Here is a 21,074-nt window from a genome sequence, read left to right as displayed (position 1 = left end):
GATTAGTTTAAACATAAATTCTGAGAGAGAATGCAGTATAGAACATACATTTAGGATTTGTAGATCAGATCTTGAGCAAGACTGATCAGAAATCTGCTCAAAATGACAGGGCTTCAAAGTTTTGGATTTTATTAACTGTACTTTTATGTCTCAGTTTCCAAGTACAAAATCAGCATTCCAAGAGTGTTAGGTTTAGTACTAGCATTTAGAAATCTGGTTCAAGACGCACACGTTTATGTAAACGTTTCTTGGTTTTGAAACACATTAAATGATTTGGAAATCTGCTGCCAAAAGAAGTAATGATTTGTACTAATAACTCAAGTCTTGGGCCACATGATTTACTGATGGTGTCCTATAAATAAGACATGAGATCTATGAAGTGTGTATTTACTGCTTCATAAGCAAAAATCCTGCATAATACTTTTTGGAAATTACATGCTGTGGTAATGTCCATCTCTCTGTACTATGTATGTACAGTAACCATTAACCCTTTGGTTTTCCTGGTGAAGCATAGATAAACTTTACAGTGATAAGAACCGGAATAACTGTATGCTCACCCTGCCCCAGATCGTGGCCTGGAAGAAGATCACAAAATAGATGGCTTTGATGAGCCGGTTGAAGGAATCATCCTCACTGGAGAAGCGATGGCCAAAAACCACAGTGCAGATCACATTTGCGACAGCATAGACGATGTGGGTATGGGGGTCGAAGGATTTCCCTGAAAATACGGCAAGTGTTACTTAGAACCACTGAATGGACTGTGGTGAGGAGTGTTAAGGAGGACCATGAAGGAATCTGCACAATAGTACAAGCAGTTGTACAATGTAAAGGAGATTGAATTACTTTTAGATAAGTGAGACATTTTACAAAGGAGTGAATTCTATTTAATGTAAACTAAACAGAGGAACTAGAACCTGGAGAGGACTTCCTTTTTCTAAAAGAACTGAAGATATTTGTGAAGAGATGCTTGGAATTTATTTATGTTAGTCCTTGTCCTTTACAATGGAACGATGCTACTGAATATAATACGTTTGGAGGAAACAACCCTTGCATCTATGTTTCCCTGTTTGGTCTGTGGCCTGTTTTGTGTGGAATTACTGCATTTTTTTCTCCCCTCTGTGCTGTGCACTGAAATAAGAGCATAGGTCCTCAAGCTTCTAGGCAGGAGTTTTAATTTTTCCTTTCTACTGACAAAGTTTTAGTTTCTTCCAAACTTTGAAATGACATCAAGTTTGGAATGTCTTTTCTCCCGTGAAAAGTTCCAGGACTGTTTACAGGCACTAACTGTGCAACATCAGCATTACAAGGCCTTTTAACATAAAGTGTGTTTTCATGTATCACTCTTAACATGTTCAAGGGTTTTTTCAAAAGATTAGGCACCTTGTACATTTTTACAGTTCTATATAACATATTAGTTAAAAAAATAACCATTAGCAATAACATCAAATCTATTGCAAGTGTCCATTTACAATTATTCTTGTCATGCCACACCTTTGGCTTAATACCATTGGGGTTTGGGCCTTTTAGGGTTACCCTGTGGCTTCCCTTTGCAAAATCAAGTTTTCTTTTTCCTCCTTGTCCTGAAGGATCAAACCCTGATTTCTCTTGCTTAACAGAATTCACTGGCTGGTTGGGTGTGATATCTTTGCTAACAGCTATTAGCAAGTCTTTCTTCTCCCTGTCAGCAGGTAATTTGCATCAACACAGGCAGGAACCTGTTTACCGGTTTTCAGATCGGTGACTCTACCAATTTCAAGGCTGGACTCTGTCTTACAGAGGCCTGGTCTACACTATGAGTTGAGGTCGAATTTAGCAGCGTTATCTCGATTTAACCCTGCACCCGTCCACATGACAGCCATTTTTTTTTTTTTTTACTTAAAGGACTCTTAAAATCTATTTCTTTACTCCACCCCCAACAAGGGGATTAGCACTGAAATCAGCCTTGCCGGCTCGAATTTGGGGTACTGTGGATGCAATTCGACAGTATTGGCCTCTAGGAGCTATCCCAGAGTGCTCAGTTGTGACCGCTCTGGACAGTGCTCTCAACTCAGATGCACTGGCCAGGTAGACAGAAAAAGGCCCGCGAACTTTTGAATCTCATTTCCTGTTTGGCCAGCGTGGCGAGCTCACCTGCACAGGTCACCATGCAGAGCTCATCATCACAGGAGACCATGCAGTCCCAGAATCACTGAAGAGCTCCAACATGGACCGAACGGAAGGTACGGGATCTGATCGCTGTATGGTGAGACGAATCCGTGCTGGCAGAACTCCATTCGAAAAGACAAAATGCCAAAATATTTGAAAAAATCTCCAATGGCATGAAGGACAGAGGCTATCCCCGATAATGTCAAGGCAAACCTGGTGGCTGAACTTGGTGACTTTGTCCTCACCCATAACTATTTCACATTTGGGGACAATGTATATCTTCAAATCAGCGGCACTGCTATGGGTACCCGCACGGTCCCACAGTATGTCAACATTTTTATGGCTGACTTAGAACAACGCTTCCTCAGCTCTCATCCCCTAACGCCCCTACTCTACTTGCGCTATATTGATGACATCTTCATCATCTGGACCCATGGAAAAGAAGCCCTTGAGGAATTCCACAATGATTTCAACAATTTCCTTCCCAACATCAACCTCAGCCTGGACCAATCGACACAACAGATCCACTTCCTGGACACTACGGTGCTAATCAGCAATGGTCACATAAACACCACCCTATACCGGAAACCTACTGACCGCTATTCCTACCTACATGCCTCCAGCTTTCACCCAGACCACACCACACGATCCATCGTCTACAGCCAAGCTCTACGATACAACCACATTTGCTCCAACCCCTCAGATAGAGACAAACACCTGCAAGATCTCTATCAAGCATTCTTACAACTACAATACCCACCTGCTGAAGTGAAGAAACAAATTGACAGAGCCAGAAGAGTACCCAGGAGTCACCTACTATGGGACAGGCCCAACAAAGATAATAACACAACACCACTAGCCATCACCTTCAGCCCCCAACTAAAACCTCTCCAATGCATCATCAAGGATCTACAACCTATCCTGAAGGACAACCCAACACTCTCACAGATCTTGGGAGACAGGCCAGTCCTTGCCTACAGACAGCCCCCCAACCTGAAGCAAATACTCACCAGCAACCACACACCACACAACAGAACCACTAACCCAGGAACCTATCTTTGCAACAAAGCCTGTTGCCAACTGTGTCCACATATCTATTCAGGGAACACCATCATAGGGCCTAATCACATCAGCCACACTATCAGAGGCTCATTCACCTGCACATCTATCAATGTGAGATATGCCATCATGTGCCAGCAATGCCCCTCTGCCATGTACATTGGTCAAACTGGATAGTCTCTACGTAAAAGAATAAATGGACACAAATCAGACGTCAAGAATTATAACATTCATAAACCAGTCGGAGAACACTTCAATCTCTCTGGTCACTCTATTTCAGACCTAAAGGTCGTAATATTAGAAGAAAAAGACTTCAAAAACAGACTCCAATGAGAGACTGCTGAATTGGAATTAATTTGCAAACTGGATACAATTAACTTAGGCTTGAATAGAGACTGGGAGTGGATGTGTCATTACACAAAGTAAAACTATTTCCCAGTATTTCCCCCACCCCCCTACTGCTCCTTGGACGTTTCTGTTAACTGCTGGAAATGGCCCACCCTGATTATCACTACAAAAGGTTTTCTCCCCCCTGCTCTCCTGCTGGTAATAGCTCATCTTAAGCGATCACTCTCCTTACAGTGTGTATGATAACACCCATTTTTTCATGTTCGGTGTGTATATAAATCTCCTCACTGTATTTTCCACTGAATGCATCCGATGAAGTGAGCTGTAGCTCACGAAAGCTTATGCTCAAATAAATTGGTTAGTCTCTAAGGTGCCACTAGTACTCCTTTTTCTTTTTGCAAATACAGATTAACACGGCTGCTACTCTGAAACCTTTACAGACAAAGAAGAGCTGGAGAAACCTTCCGCTTTAACAGACACACAACTTGGGATCTCATTCCCCTTGTCCCAGCACACACAGCTGTTCACAGGCAACTGCTTGGAGGCTGGGGTAGCTCCCTCCATAGGTAAGCCATTACCCCTGACAGACACAGGCACATTTCCTTCACTGTCACAATTCTCCACACAGGTAAGGTACAGGGACACTCATCTTCCACCATCCTTGCCTTTCCAAACTGCTGACTGGATAAAGCCATCAGCTCACAAGTCTGTCTAGGCTCATCCAAACTTTCTTTGTCCTCCTCTCCCATCAAAAATCTACCCTTTTCTTCCTCAGCTAGGGCTTTAACCTGACCATCCACTTTAATCTGCTCCTGTGAAACATTTTCTTGACCAATGAGTTTTTTCTGTGCTTGATCTAATTCCAGATTCACTTCTGAGACCTTAGACAGACATTCAGAAACTGCATTCGTGGACAAACAGCTTTTTTCCACGGATAAATAGCTAATTCCCACCAGGTTAGAATCCCCCTCTCCCTGGCCATAGCAAAACTGGTTAAACACAGAAAACTGCTCAGAGTAATATATAGTATACCAATATTGTTATAAACTGGACTTCCAAGAGGATACAATTTTAGCTGTTCTTCCATTGCTTTTTTGACTTGGAGCTGAGGTCTGGCCATCTCCTGTTGCATCTGGTGAGTCTCCTGTTGCATCTGGCGAACCCTCTCGTCAGCAGCCGGCAGCTCAATACGCTCCTTACGAGCCCTTTCCTCTCTTATAGTAGCTTCTCTTTCCAATTCAGCATTCTTTTGCTTTTCCAGCAGTGGAATGTCTGCTAGTTTCTGTTCATGCTCGAGGTGCAGTTTACTTGCTGCCTTTTGCATTCTAATTGCTTCTGCAGCTTCTGTAGTATCAGGTAAGGGCTGTGCTCCTGCCTTCTGATCACTGGCCATTAACAGCTCTCTCAGTTCTTGATTTGTAGCTTTCTTTTTAAAGGTTAAAGAAAAGGAGTACTTGTGGCACCTTAGAGACTAACTAATTTATTTGAGCATGAGCTTTCGTGAGCTACAGCTCACTTCATCGGATGCATACCGTGGAAACTGCAGCAGACTTTATATACACACAGAGAATATGAAACAATACCTCCTCCCACCCCACTGTCCTGCTGGTAATAGCTTATCTAAAGTGATCATCAAGTTGGGCCATTTCCAGCACAAATCCAGGTTTTCTCACCCTCCACCCCACCACACAAATTCACTCTCCTGCTGGTGATAGCCCATCCAAAGTGACCACTCTCCCTACAATGTGCATGATAATCAAGGTGGGCCATTTCCAGGACAAATCCAGGTTTTCTCACCCCCCCACTCCCATACACACACAAACTCACTCTCCTGCTGGTAATAGCTCATCCAAACTGACCACTCTCCAAGTTTAAATCCAAGTTAAACCAGAACATCTGGGGGGAGGGGGGGAGGAAAAAACAAGGGGAAATAGGCTACCTTATTTGTCTTGGAAATGGCCCACCTTGATTATCATGCACATTGTAGGGAGAGTGGTCACTTTGGATGAGCTATTACCAGCAGTATAGTGAGTTTGTGTGTGTGGTTTTTGGGAGGGGGGTGAGAGAACCTGGATTTGTGCAGGAAATGGCCCAACTTGATTATCATGCACATTGTGTAGAGAGTTGTCACTTTGGATGGGCTATCACCAGCAGGAGAGTGAATTTGTGTGGGGGGGTGGAGGGTGAGAAAACCTGGATTTGTGCTGGAAATGGCCCAACTTGATGATCACTTTAGATAAGCTATTACCAGCAGGACAGTGGGGTGGGAGGAGGTATTGTTTCATATTCTCTGTGTGTATATAAAGTCTGCTGCAGTTTCCACGGCATGCATCCGATGAAGTGAGCTGTAGCTCACGAAAGCTCATGCTCAAATAAATTGGTTAGTCTCTAAGGTGCCACAAGTACTTCTTTTCTTTTTCCAATTCAGCAGTTTCTCGCTGGAGTCTGGATTTGAAGTTTTTTTGTTTTAAGATAGCGACCTTCATGTCTGTGATTGCGTGACCAGAGAGATTGAAGTGTTCTCCGACTGGTTTATGAATGTTATAATTCTTGACATCTGATTTGTGTCCATTTATTCTTTTACGTAGAGACTGTCCAGTTTGACCAATGTAAATGGCAGAGGGGCATTGCTGGCACATGATGGCATATATCACATTGGTGGATGTGCAGGTGAACGAGCCTCTGATAGTGTGGCTGATGTTATTAGGCCCTGTGATGGTGTCCCCTGAATAGATATGTGGGCACAGTTGGCAACGGGCTTTGTTGCAAGGATAGGTTCCTGGGTTAGTGGTTCTGTTGTATGGTATGTGGTTGTTGATGAGTGTTTGCTTCAGGTTGGGGGGCTGTCTGTAGGCAAGGACTGGCCTGTCTCCCAAGATTTGTGAGGGTGTTGGGTCATCCTTTAGGATAGGTTGTAGATCCTTAATAATGCGTTGGAGGGGTTTTAGTTGGGGGCTGAAGGTGACGGCTAGTGGCGTTCTGTTATTTTCTTTGTTAGGCCTGTCCTGTAGTAGGTAACTTCTGGGAACTCTTCTGGCTCTATCAATCTGGTTCTTTACTTCCGCAGGTGGGTATTGTAGTTGTAAGAAAGCTTGACAGAGATCTTGTAGGTGTTTGTCTCTGTCTGAGGGGTTGGAGCAAATGCGGTTGTATCGCAGAGCTTGGCTGTAGACGATGGATCGTGTGGTGTGGTCAGGGGGAAAGCTGGAGGCATGAAGGTAGGAATAGCGGTCAGTAGGTTTCCAGTATAGGGTGGTGTTTATGTGACCATTGTTTATTAGCACTGTAGTGTCCAGGAAGTGGATCTCTTGTGTGCACTGGACCAGGCTGAGGTTGATGGTGGGATGGAAATTGTTGAAATCATGGTGGAATTCCTCAAGGGCTTCTTTTCCATGGGTCCAGATGATGAAGATGTCATCAATATAGCGCAAGCAGAGTAGGGGCTTTAGGGGACGAGAGCTGAGGAAGCGTTGTTCTAAATCAGCCATAAAAATGTTGGCATACTGTGGGGCCATGCGGGTACCCATAGCAGTGCCGCTGATCTGAAGGAATACATTTTCCCCAAATGTAAAGTAGTTATGGGTGAGGACAAAGTCACAAAGTCCAGCCACCAGGTTAGCCGTGACATTATCGGGGATAGTGTTCTTGACGGCTTGTAGTCCATCTTTGTGTGGAATGTTGGTGTAGAGGGCTTCTACATCCATAGTGGCCAGGATGGTGTTATCAGGAAGATCACCGATGGATTGAAGTTTCCTCAGGAAGTCAGTGGTGTCTCGAAGGTAGCTGGAAGTGCTGGTAGCGTAGGGCCTGAGGAGGGAGTCTACATGGCCAGACAATCCTGCTGTCAGGGTGCCAATGCCTGAGATGATGGGGCGCCCAGGATTTCCAGGTTTATGGATCTTGGGTAGTAGATCGGGGTTCCAGGGGTGTGTCTGTGTGGATTTGATCTTGTGCTTTTTCAGGAAGTTTCTTGAGCAAATGCTGTAGTTGCTTTTGGTAACTCTCAGTGGGATCATAGGGTAATGGCTTGTAGAAACTCATGTTGGAGAGCTGCCGAGCAGCCTCTTGTTCATATTCCGACCTATTCATGATGACAACAGCACCTCCTTTGTCAGCCTTTTCGATTATGATGTCAGAGTTGTTTCTGAGGCTGTGGATGGCATTGCGTTCCGCATGGCTGAGGTTATGGGGCAAGTGATGCTGCTTTTCCACAATTTCAGCTCGTGCACGTCGGCGGAAGCACTCTATGTAGAAGTCCAGTCTGCTGTTTCGACCTTCAGGAGGAGTCCACCTAGAATCCCTCTTTCTGTAGTGTTGGTAGGGAGACCTCTGTGGATTAGTATGTTGTTCAGAGGTATTTTGGAAATATTCCTTGAGTCGGAGACGTCGAAAATAGGATTTTAGGTCACCACAGAACTGTATCATGTTCGTGGGGGTGGAGGGGCAGAAGGAGAGGCCCTGAGATAGAACAGCTGCTTCTGCTGGGCTGAGAGTATAGTTGGATAGATTAACAATATTGCTAGGTGGGTTGAGGGAACCATTGCTGTGGCCCCTTGTAGCATGTAGTAGTTTAGAAAGTTTAGTGTCCTTTTTCTTTTGTAGAGAAGCAAAGTGTGCATTGTAAATGGCTTGTCTAGTTTTAGTAAAGTCCAGCCACGAGGAAGTTTGTGTGGAAGGTTGTTTTTTTATGAGAGTATCCATTTTTGAGAGCTCATTCTTAATCTTTCCCTGTTTGCTGTAGGGGATGTTGATCAGGTGATTCCGCAGTTTCTTTGAGAGCGTGTGGCACAAGCTGTCAGCATAGTCTGTGTGGTATGTAGATTGTAATGGATTTTTTACCTTCAGTCCTTTTGGTACAATGTCCATCTGTTTGCATTTGGAAAGGAAGATGATGTCTGTCTGTATCTGTACAAGTTTTTTCATGCAGTTGATAGATTTCCACTCCATACGGCTAAATGCAGTGCCTTGCACAATGGCAGGTTTCAGAGTAGCAGCCGTGTTAGTCTGTATTCGCAAAAAGAAAAGGAGGACTTGTGGCACCTTAGAGACTAACCAATTTATTTGAGCATGAGCTTTCGTGAGCTACAGCTCACTTCATCGGATGCATGCCGTGGAAACTGCAGCAGACTTTATATACACACAGAGAATATGAAACAATACCTCCTCCCACCCCACTGTCCTGCTGGTAATAGCTTATCTAAAGTGATCATCAAGTTGGGCCATTTCCAGCACAAATCCAGGTTTTCTCACCCTCCACCCCCCCACACAAATTCACTCTCCTGCTGGTGATAGCCCATCCAAAGTGACAACTCTCTACACAATGTGTATGATAATCAAGTTGGGCCATTTCCTGCACAAATCCAGGTTATTGATTATCATGCACATTGTGTAGAGAGTTGTCACTTTGGATGGGCTATCACCAGCAGGAGAGTGAATTTGTGTGGGGGGGGTGGAGGGTGAGAAAACCTGGATTTGTGCTGGAAATGGCCCAACTTGATGATCACTTTAGATAAGCTATTACCAGCAGGACAGTGGGGTGGGAGGAGGTATTGTTTCATATTCTCTGTGTGTATATAAAGTCTGCTGCAGTTTCCACGGCATGCATCCGATGAAGTGAGCTGTAGCTCACGAAAGCTCATGCTCAAATAAATTGGTTAGTCTCTAAGGTGCCACAAGTACTCCTTTTCTTTTTGCAAATACAGACTAACACGGCTGTTACTCTGAAACCTTTTTAAAGCTTATCCCCTTTTCTGAACACAAAACTTCCAGGGCTTTTTTGTCAAGGCCCTCATATGCTCTTTGCTCACCCATTGCAACTGCTCCTTAACCAACCAGACTCTCAATACCAAAATTCAAATTTGGATAGCATGGGGTTTTGATCCAAAGCTTAATTGCCTTGGTTCTGTGGATCCTAGCACAACTATGCTACTGTAACAATGCTGCCTTTGGTGGGACACTTCTGAGAGTATCAATTCAGGACAAATTGCTTAGAGCAGAGCAGGGCAGTTAGAGCCCAAGGCTGGGGTTTCTTTGCACACCAAACCAGCCAAACAGAGAAGACTTCGGTTTTACCCCACTGGCTAACCATAAGTCACACAAGCAATTCCCTTAGACACTCCAGTTTCCCAGTATCACCACCGGTGCCATTCGTTATGGGGACGAATGATTATGAAAACGAATGCCCCAGTAAAAGAAAAAATGGTTCTCCCAATCCCAAAGGACCAAGCCCCAGACCCAGATCAATGTACAAATCAGATCTTATCCACAAATCACGCTGTTGCTAATCCTTCAGAATCTAAAATCTAAAGGTTTATTCATAAAAAGAAAGAAATATAGATGAGAGCTAGAACTGGTTAAATGGAATCAATGACATACAGTAATGGCAAAGTTCTTGGTTCACGCTTGTAGCAGTGAAAGAATAAACTGCAGGTTTAAATCAAGTCTCTGGAGAACATCCCCAGCTGGGATGGGTCATTCAGTCCTTTGTTCAGAGCTTCAGTTTGCAGGAAGGTTCCTCCAGAAGTAAGAAGCAGGATTGAAGACAAGATGCAGCAGCCTTTTATAGTCTCTTGCCATGTGGTCTCTGCGTTCTTTGTCCCAAAGACAAGCTATCCAGCACATGGCATAGAAAAACCTTAGAGTTCTGTCCATAGGCAGATCCCTGCACACCTTGCTGAGTCACAAGGCATGTCTGCCTTCTCTCAGTGGGTCAGCTGTAGAGCTGATGGTCCTTAATGGACCATCCAGCAGGCTAGGCAGTGCTGATACGAAATTGTCTGGGGTGTCCCCCAGAAGCATAGCACAAGTTCGCAATACAGACAGTATAGAGCCAATACTTATAACTTTAAATATAAAATGATACCTGCATACAGACAGCATAATCATAACCAGCAAATCATAACCTTGTCTTAGACACCTTATTTGACCCCCTTTATACAAGATTTGGTGCCACTTTACAGTACCTTGGTTGTAACAATGATCTATATGGTCCCCGTTCATATTAATAATGTCACACAAGTATTCACATTTCCTAAGCTATCATTAAAAGGTAAGGTATATTATTCATTTTAAATATATCTGGCTTCAATCTAAATTGATATCACATACTACAAAACTGCATTACAATAATGTTATTTAGGTGGCAAAGAAAAGTGCTCAAAAGTTAGCAAATGCTAGATTAAAAATTGTCTGGGCAATGTTAATTTTGCTGTCTTGTGCATCCAGAGTGAATAAAAGTCCTCTGGGCCTGTGTGTATGAATGAATGAACAGGTAATGAAAGGTTATAATGAATTTTCACAAGAGGGAAAAATTCAGGTTCCAGCAGCAATCTTCATTCTGGCATTTCGTCTCTTTCAAGTGCTTGACTTTGCAACCAAAATGACTATGATTCTAACGTGGTTTTCTTTGTGTAATTCCCGGGGGAGCGGTTCCAAAGGGAAAAGGCAAGCTATATTTTGTGCACCAATAACGGCTCCATCCGCACATCATCACGGTTTTTACCCTGAACCTGCAGCATTGCAACAGAGACTGCTGCCTCTGGAGCGACAGGACTGTTTAAAAAACAACAAGGAGTCCGGTGCCACCTTAAAGACTAATGGATTTATTTGGGCATAAGCTTTCATGGGTAAAGCACCACTTCTTCAGATCAAGAAGTGGTGTTTTACCCACGAAAGCTTATGCCCAAATAAAGCTGTTAGTTTTTAAGGTGCCACCGGACTCCTTGTTGTTTTTCTGGATACAGACTAACACGGCCACGCCCTGATCCTTAGGACTCTTTAGGCATTCCCCATACAGCATGGGGTGCTACTGCTTTGGTGGGGTAGACCTCATTTTTTTGAATATTTATATATTCAAAATATGTATTTTGAATTCATAAATATATTCAATTCATAAATATATATTTGTTATGAATATATATTTATGTTCAGTTATTATTCTCTTGGCATTCTGCCACAATGTTACTGAACAACACAAGCGAGGGAAGATGGTGATTTTCAGTGGCTTATATTTCATCCAGGCCTGCATGAAATTTCATGGGAAAAGGGAAAGACATGTTTCTAGCCTGAGGGCCCATTCCCAGCTGAATTTCAAAGGTCTCCTGCAAGCAATGGAGTTGTAAAGCCTCACACAAAAAGGTCACAAGAATTTGGTGTGATGGAAAGTGTTAGGTGACTCTAAAGATAGGGATTGTTCCAGCTCCCTGTGTTTTCAATAGGACAGTGATATGAATGAGAAATAAAAATTGGTTTTGGTGTATTTATTTTTAAAACCCGTTAAATGTCTATCTGTACACTCAAACCTGAGCACTCCTCCTAAAGTGCTTCGTTCACTTAGGCAATTAAGAACAGGTGGACTTCTGGCACCTTCAAGACTAACAAATTTATTTGAGCATAAGCTTTCGTGAGCTACAGCTCAATTGAGAAACCCATAACAGTCCCCACCAGCATGAGCATCTCTGTGTCATTCAAGAACAGAAGTGCTGTTAGACTTGTTATCACTCCCACAGCCTGTCTTATATATAGGGAATAGCTCTAAATTACAATCTTTCAAAGAATTTACCTTTCTGACTGGCAAAGACCTCCACCAGGTGTCTGGTCTCCTCTTGTATTCGGTGCTCCAGGCTTTTCTTACCCAGTTCCAGGCGCCTTAGAAACGTCATACCAAAGCGTCTCTGCTGCTTCCAGGTGTGACCGCTTGTCAGGAAAATACCTGAGGACAATAGAAACACCATTATACTCTTGCTAGGAAGGAAACCCTTTTATAGCGGAAGGCAAGTTTAAATTAAGATGCCTTTTTCTAGTAAGAGGAAACAATGACGTGCTTTACAGATTTTGAGCTGTGATCTGTTACTTGGGTTTCTATCACCATTAGTATAATTATATATCTTGTTATAGTCACATCCCTGGAAACTCCATGGGGGCAGCTTTTGGAGAGGATAGAATAACTCATCTATTGGTGTGTCAGATGTGCTTATAGGCAAACCTTTGAATACATGTCTGTTGTGGGGGTTTTGTATATGGAGACATTGTCTCTTTAGAATTAAGCCATATTAAGGCCAACTTGGTGGGCAAATTTTTCTCCAAATCCTATGGAAAGAAGAGAAGCATAGCCAGTGGTGTGTTATGTAAGTTGTACAGGATTTGCCTTTTTTGGTCTGTTTTTCTTTTTTAATATTGCAGTTCTGCGTGGAGCCCTGCTATCCAACTGCATAAGTACCACGTGGCAAGACAGTATCTGGGAAGAATAGTCTGCCTTAGAATGCCACCTTTATGCTTCAATATTATTCCTTGCAAAAGAGTAATATCTTTTACCTTTTTCTCCCATCAGATCCCTATAGAAGGGGGTGAGAGGCCGTCCAGAAATCTCTTCTGAATGGGAGATAAGGCCATCTTTTACTGCTTTGTATCCATTCAATACAATCACAGGTGTCTGCCCCATCCACACTGTGTAAATGTTGCCATAGATGTTGGTTAACTGGAGAGTTGATAACCATAAGTCAGAAAAATTGAAAGCAACCGGCAGATCTATTAAAAGGCTTCTTTCGGATGTTTTCTATAACTCTGACTAAACCCATTTGCCTCTGACTGAATTGGATTAGAGTTTACAACAGAATTTAGCTGCCTAACGTAACACACTTTGGGTATGGAATGCCAGTCCTACTCCATTTTATGCAACATGGACACTGAGCGTTAGAACATCACTCAACAGGAGGGAAAAGGCGACAAAAGGAGAACCAGAGAACTTTGACTAAAATATTACATCAGCTCAAAGTTAAAGTGAATAAACAGACACTTGTTGTTTTTTCTTTTTTTTGTATTTGTTTTTTCCTTTTTGTTTTCATTTATTGCGAATTATTGTATGTGTTTGCTTTTCTCAATGTCAATGTAGGAAGATAACTATTTTTGCACTCTACGTTTCTTTTCTTACTGCTTCCCTGTGATTTTTCTTATCTTCCTTCTCATTGCCTTTTCTCAGGTCAGACTTATATTTTCTCCTGAAACAGAGTCTGAAGTGAATTTCTTACTATTGTAATTATTTAAACTGTTTCTCAAGAGAATGGCACTTCAGCAAAACAGGAGTACAGTTTTTCCTACTCCATCTTAAAATCAATTGTCTGGGTTATTGCAAAACTTTGTTTTAGGGTGTACAGTTGGTCATGCTATGGAGATCAAAGTTCTCACAGTCTGGAGACATTTCACTGATATCAATGTTGTGACAGACCCAGGCCAGTTGGGTACAGCAGAGTAGCAGAAGGCAGATATACTGGCCACTGGATTAACAGTTTTCTGTTCCCTGACTGACCAGAGCAGGGGCTAGGCTCCTGGCTAATGAGAACACCTGACTCTAATTAACCTGCAAAGAGTCAGGTGAGGCCATTAAGCTAATGTGAACACCTGACTCTAATTAAGGCCCCTCTGGTACTACAAAAGGGCTCACTCCAGTCAGGCGGAGGAAAGCTGGGGAGAGGAGGTGTGCCTGAAGGGCTGGTTCATGAAGACACGCTCAAGTCATTGGTTAGGGAGCCCTAAGGTAAAGGTGAAGAAGGGAGAAGCAGGAGAGCTGTGGGCAAGTGGCACAGGGAAATCTAGCAACTCTGGCAGTGAAAGGCTGGTTGTCAACAGCTGCTACCATTGGGGTTCCTGGGCCGGAACCTGGAGTAAAGGGTGGGCCTGGGTTCCCCCCAACCCACCACAACAGAAACACCTCCTGGGAGGGGAAGACAGGCCCCTGTCAGGACAGGAGGCTGAACTGTTTTGGCATGAGGCCGTAGGAGCAACAGAGACTGTGGGAGTTCTCTCACCGACCTCCTTGCTGGCTTATGATGAAAAGGGGTCAGTAGACTGCATCCCTGGCCCTAGAGAGAGAAGGGTTACATGGAGGGTTGCAGTGAGCCTCTGAAGCTAGCATAAACCGCCTGGAAGTGTGGGACCCACGGGGACAAGGTCGGAGCTCTGCCACAACTGGTGTGAGAAGTGGGATACTGATTGTTCACAGTGTGGCGGAACAAAGAGGGTTTGTTTGTTTTTTAAAAAGTGCACTAGGGTTTATGGTTTGGGGTGTTTGTTTGTACCACGATGGAGGAGGTGGTGAGAGCGCTGGTGCAAGTCACGGCGGCCCAGCAGGAGGCCACCCGGGCTCAGGCGATGGCGCAACGGGAGTCCATGAGGCTACAGTAGGAAACCAACCAATTATTGATGAGCCAGGCGACCCAAGGTCGAGCCCTCCTGTGCGAGGTAATGGACCAGCTGACGATCCTCACCACCCAGGCCCGGCAGTCCGATGGGACCCGAACCCTGAGGACCACCGGTTGTCTGCCAAAGATGACAGCAGAGGATGACGTAGAGGCATATCTCCTCTCATTTGAAAGGTCTGCTCAGTGTGAGGCATGGCCCCAGGAGCAGTGGGCCAGCATTTTCACCCCTTTTTTGTGTAGAGAGGCTCAGAAGGCCTACTTTGATCTGCCCATCAAGGACGCTGCTGACTATTCCCGGCTGAGGGCAGAGATCCTAGGACGATCAGGGGTGACGGCAGTGGTACGGGCCCAGAGGTTCCAGGAGTGGAAATACAGGGAGAATAAACCTCCGAGGTCCCAACTATTTGATCTCATACATCTCGTTCGGAAGTGGCTACGGCCCAAGGCATGCAGCCCGGAGGAGATTTTGGAGCATTGATAATGGACCATTACATGTGGGGACTGCTGCCAGATCTCCGCAAATGGGTATGCCAGAATGATCCGTCCACCTACGATGAAATGATCACTTTGGTGGAAAGACGGATGACAGCCAGGGAATTGACCCAACTCCCCAAGGAAGGCCCCTCCTGAAGCAAACACTTGACCCTGACCCTGGAGGGTCGGGTGGCCAAATCCCCAGGGAGTCCTAGGTGGAAGAAGAGGGGGACCGAAAACCAGCCAGGAACCCAGAAGGAAGGAAAAGGCCTGAGTGGGGGGAACCCTGGGACTAAACCCCCTAACCCATGTGACGGGGGAGTGACTAGAAGTAATTATAAGTGTTACGGGTGCAGGGAGTTGGGGCACATAGCGGTCCAACGCCCCAATGTCGTAGAGCCCATGCAGTGGAACCTGGGGGACGGGACAGACCCGTACAGCCTACTCAATATTGTAGGGGTTGCAGTCACCCCACCTAAATATACAAGGCCGGTAAAGTTGAATGGGGTAGAAACCATGGCACTCGGGGAGTGCTATCACCCTAATTTCAGGTAAGTTAGTGAAGCGCAGCCAGTTAATGCAGGCTAAGCGTATGGGGGTAACCTGTGTCCATGGGACTGTTAGTTACTACCCCATCATACCAGTGAAAATTGAAATTCAGGGAAATGTCACGGCATGAAAGCAGGAGTAGTCCCAAACCTCCTATAATCCATGATCATAGGTAGAGATTTCCCTTCGTTTGGAAACTTGCTCCTACTGGAGGGACTGGAGGAAGGGGACTTCCCCGAACTTCAGGAGGCGAATGTCACCTCCCACTTTTCGTGGAAATGTCCCAGGAGCTATCCTCTGTCCTGGGGAAAGGTAGGAAGACCAAGAGAGAAAGGAGGGTGGCCAAGCCCTTGCGTACCCGAATCCGGATACAAGGACCAAGGGCTGCCTGTGTAGGCAGATGTACACGGACAACCCCCCAAGACAGAGGGGTCAGAGACCGCTTCCAGCCCCAACCTCACGGAGCCAGCCGAGAGGGCAGAGACAGATCCCTCAGAGTTTGGGCTGATAAGTCCCGGGAGAGAGACTTTTGGACGGGACCAGGTGGAAGACCCAAGAGAACGCCAGGAAGGAGGTGGCTGAGATAGATGGGGTACCTATAGAGGGGAAAGACCTGGGGGGTCAGGGCCTTATTTTGTGATCAAGAGGAATCTCCTATACCGGGTCGTGCAAATGCAGGAGCAAGAAGTACACCAGCTCCTAGTACCCCGGAAACACCAGAAAGCAATATTAAGCCTCACTCACAGTCACCTTTTTGGAGGGCACCTGGGAGTGGAGAAAACCCAGGTGCGATTCTCACACAGGTTCTTCTGGGTGGGGGTACATAAAGACGTCCGGCGGTACTGTGCCTCTTGCCCCGAATGTCAACTGCACAGCCCTCGTCCACATCTAAGAGCTCCTCTGGTACCCCTGCCGATCATCGAAGTTCTGTTCAAGCGGATCACCATGGGGCTGCTAGAGAAAATGACCTGAGGCCACCAGTATGGCTTATCATCCTAGACTATGCAACCAGATACCCAGAAGCTTACAAAACACAGCTTCCAAGAGCATTACCAAAGAATTAGTGGCAATCTTTGCCCGAGTAGGGCTACCAAAAGAAATCCTCACAGGCCTGGGAACACCATTCATGTCTAAGTTGATGAAGGACCTGTGTTCCCTGCTCCATGTCCAGACGCTGCAGACCTCAGTTTACCATCCACAAACCGATGGTCTGGTGGAAAGATTTAACCAGACCCTCAAGGCCATGATAAGAAAGGTGGTAAGCAAGGATAGGAAAGATTGGGACAGCCTACTACTGTACCTCATGATCGCCATCCGTGAGGCCCCCCAAGCTTCCACCGGATTCTCTCCCTTTGAGCTGTTGTATGGACGCAACCCCCGAGACATCCTGGACCTAGCCAAGGAAATTTGGGAGGAGGAACCCAGTGAGGGAAAGAACGTAATAGATCATGTGCTATGGATGAGGGACCGGATAGCCTGGGTCATGCCCATAGTGAGGGAGCACCTAGAGAAGGCCCAAGAGGCCCAGAGATCCTACTACAACCGTCAAGCCAAGGTTTGTCAGTTTCAACCCGGTGACCCGTGTAATAGTACTGGTACCCACGGCAGAAAGTAAGCTGTTGGCCCAGTGGTAAGGGCCCTACAAAATAGTCGAACCCATAGGGGAAGTAAATTACAAGGTGCGACAACCAGGACATCAAAAACTAGAGCAGATATACCAGGTCAAATTTCTGAAACCCTGGCATGCGCGAAAGGCATGCACAGTGGTTCGGGAAGAGTTGTACCCAGGGAACAAAAATCCTGAGCAGGTGAGGGTGTCTCCTGATCTAATGACAGCCCAGAAGAAAGAGGTAACTGAGACGATCGCCCAATATCAAGACGTATTCTCGACAAAGCCGGGTCACACAACCGGGACATATCACCATGTCATCACGAACCCTGGGGCTAGAGTAACTATGAGGCCCTACCGGGTGCCAGCAGCCAAAAGGGAGGAAATAAAAGCAGAAGTCAGGAAAACGCTGGAGGTGGGGATCATCGAAGAATCCCACAGTCAGTGATCCAGACCAATAGTGTTGGTGCCCAAACCTGATGGCACCACGAGGTTCTGCAACGACTTCCGTCGACTAAACAAGATATCCCAGTTTGATGCCTACCCTATACTCCGCATCGACAAACTAGTGGACCATCTGGGGAATGCCCAGTACTTGACAAGCCTGGACTTGACAAAGGGGTACTGGCAGATTCCCCTAGTCGAAGATGCAAAGGAAAAGACGGCGTTTTCTACACCAGAGGGTCTCTTCCAATATACAGGCCTCCCTTTTGGACTATATGGGACCCCAGCTACCTTTCAGCACCTCATGGACAAGTTATTATGCCCCCATGCCAGTTATGCTGCGGCCTACTTGGATGACATGGTGATTCATACCCCAGATTGGGAAACCCACTTGAAGGCGGGGGCGGTCCTTGATACCTTCAGGCGAGCTGGCCTTACGGCGAACCCTGTTAAGTGCGCCGTAGAATTCATGGAGGCCAAATATCTTGGCTATGTGGTAGGGAAAAGGTCTGTTAAAACCCCAACTGAATAAGTTAGAGGCCATCCAAAATTGGCCACGGCCAAGTCGTAAGAAGCAGGTCCGAGCATTCCTAGGGGTGGTGGGGTATTACCGGCTTTTCATCCCCCATTTTGCCACAAGGGCAAATCCCCTAACTGACTTAGTGAAGGCCCATGGTCCTGATCCAGTCAGATGGTCCGGTGCAGCAGAGAGGGCATTTGCGGACCTACAGACTGCCCTCTGCAGTAACCCCATATTGATAGCCCCGGATTTCACCAACGAATTCATCCTACAGAAAGATGCATCTGAAGTGGGGCTAGGGGCCGTCCTGTCGCAGATGGTTGGGGAAGAGGACCACCCAATTCTGTACCTCATAGGAAACTCCTTCCGAGGGAACAAAAATATGCAGTGAGAGAGAGAGAGTGCCTCACCGTAAAATGGGCCATGGAAACATTATTACCTGTTGCGGTGCAGATTTATCCTTGTGACCGACCATGCCCCTCTTCAATGGGTGCAACGGAACAAGGAAAAGAACACGAGGGTAACCAGGTGGTTCTTATCCCTCCAACCTTTCCAGTTCCACATCTAGTGGAGAACAGGGAGTCGCCATGGCAACGCCGATGGCTTATCACGCGCACGCTGTCTGGCGTCCCAAGCTGCCCAACCCCTTGGTGTTGAGCAGGGGGGAGGGATATGTGACAGACCCAGGCCAGTTGGGTACAGCAGAGTAGCAGAAGGCAGATATACTGGCCACTGGATTAACAGTTTTCTGTTCCCTGACTGACCAGAGCAGGGGCTAGGCTCCTGGCTAATGAGAACACCTGACTCTAATTAACCTGCAAAGAGTCAGGTGAGGCCATTAAGCTAATGTGACCTCCTGACTCTAAGGCCCCTCTGGTACTACAAAAGGGCTCACTCCAGTCAGGCGGAGGAAAGCCGGGGAGAGGAGGTGTGCCTGAAGGGCTGGTTCATGAAGACACGCTCAAGTCATTGGTTAGGGAGCCTTAAGGTAAGGGTGAAGAAGAGAGAAGAAGGAGAGCTGTGGGCAAGTGGCCCAGGGAAATCTAGCAACTCTGGCAGTGAAAGGTTGGCTGCCAAGAGCTGCTACCATTAGGGTCCCTGGGCTGGGACCCAGAGTAGAGGGCGGGCCCGGGTTCCCCCCAACCCACCACAACAGAAACACTTCCTGGGAGGGGAAGACAGGCCCCTGTCAGGACAGGAGGCTGAACTGTTTTGGTATAAGGCCGTAGGAGCAACAGAGACTGTGGGAGTTCTTTCACCGACCTCCTTGCTGGCTTATGATGAAAAAGGCTCAGTAGACTGCATCCCTGGCCCTAGAGAGAGAAGGAAGACATAGAGGCTCACTGCAACCCTCTGAAGCTAGCATAAACCGCCTGGAAGCGTGGGACCCACGGGGACAAGGTCGGAGCTCTGCCACAGTGTCAATATATCATAGTGCTTCCTGCAAGAAAAGTCCTGCCATGGATGCCTTATAGAATGAGATACCCACAATATATAGAGAGCAGAGAGTGAGTCCAAACCATCAGTAGAATATAATGAGTTGCTTTTTAGAAGAAGGCTGAGTCTTCTGTATCTATTACCTAGTGCCACTCGCAGTCTGGAAGAAATACCAGAGAAGCGACGAGCTGTTCAGCCTCTGGCAAAACAGGATATCTGAATGGTCTCGGAACTGCTTTGGAAACAATAGGGCCTGATCCAAAATCCAGTGAAGGCAATGGAAAGACTCCCATTGATATCAATGGGTTTTGGTTCAGGGTCTCAGTATTATTCACACACTGGACGTGTGATAATAAAGTCTGTACATTATAAATATGCCTATTTGGACATTCTTAGAGAGAGAACAGCAAAAGCAAAGAAGAAAAATAGCAATTGAAAGTGATTATTCTTTTTTCCTAGTAGTGCAGTTCCCCACGTCGCGTGTGTTTGGGTAATAATTAAGTCAGGTTGCGGAATACCCTATAATTGATTAGGTAACTCCTGTGCAATGCCAATTTTAAATCCACCTGAATCATTCCAAGCTTCTCTATTTCAGCCAAGTACAGAATTCTGCTAAAATAAATACCTTAACAAGATTTTCTCGGTGAAGTTTAAAGTCCAGCAGCCATAAGTTGCCAATAATGGGTAGGGGAGTTGGTCCAGGAGGAAAACGTCTACGTGTCCATTGCAACTTCAGAAACTGTGCAATCAGGAGACACACAATCAGAGCCACTGCAACCTCAGTTATCCCCAACATCTCACCGTGCTGTGTTATCAATTTCCTTTCTGCTGAGGGTACTGTCTCTCTGAAAATTGTCCTGGAGCTGCATACACTGAGCTCAGTTTCTGTTAGATTCTAGCTCTTTGCTAAGCGCATTTGCCCTTTCTAGTCATCTCTCGCTCTCTCTATTGTTTCCTCTCTTTGATACACTCTACACTTGCCAAACTAACGCGTTTTTAGTAAACTTTGAAATAGGTGATCCATTTCAGTTAGCCAAACCACTCCCACCCTGTTCTGTGATCTCCCAGTGTGACCTCTCTCTCTTTTCAGTGAGAAACTCTCCTATTAGGATGGATACTGGGGCTACATGCTATTGGCTCTGAAATTGTGATCCATCGGCATCTGGACTCTCATATAATGGTGACAGGTTTCAGAGTAGCAGCCGTGTTAGTCTGTATTCACAAAAAGAAAAGGAGTACTTGTGGCACCTTAGAGACTAACCAATTAGTTAACTAATTAGTCTAATTGGTTAGT

The 21,074-nt window shown here is 45.7% G+C and overlaps 1 protein-coding gene across 1 annotated transcript in view; it reads right to left on the bottom strand.

Annotated features, from left to right (window-relative positions):
- The window catches only part of LOC311526041 (cytochrome P450 2J2-like), a gene marked incomplete at both ends in the record, with an annotated part of 29,784 nt that extends 9,208 nt beyond the window's left edge, over window positions 1-20,576 (bottom strand). Inside the window, 4 exons of the mRNA XM_084638680.1 lie at window positions 558-718; window positions 12,113-12,262; window positions 12,865-13,027; window positions 20,406-20,576. Of these exons, the coding sequence (XP_084494806.1) occupies window positions 558-718; window positions 12,113-12,262; window positions 12,865-13,027; window positions 20,406-20,576 (645 nt within the window). The remainder of the gene's footprint in view (window positions 1-557; window positions 719-12,112; window positions 12,263-12,864; window positions 13,028-20,405) is intronic.
- Between the last annotated feature and the right edge of the window lie 498 nt (window positions 20,577-21,074).

Source organism: Lepidochelys olivacea (genome assembly GCF_965140295.1).
Source record: "Lepidochelys olivacea isolate rLepOli2 genome assembly, chromosome: 9".
Taxonomy (NCBI): Eukaryota; Metazoa; Chordata; order Testudines; family Cheloniidae; genus Lepidochelys; species Lepidochelys olivacea.
The sequence above is the reverse complement of the archived record's forward strand: the minus strand, read 5'-3'. Positions and strand labels throughout refer to the sequence as shown.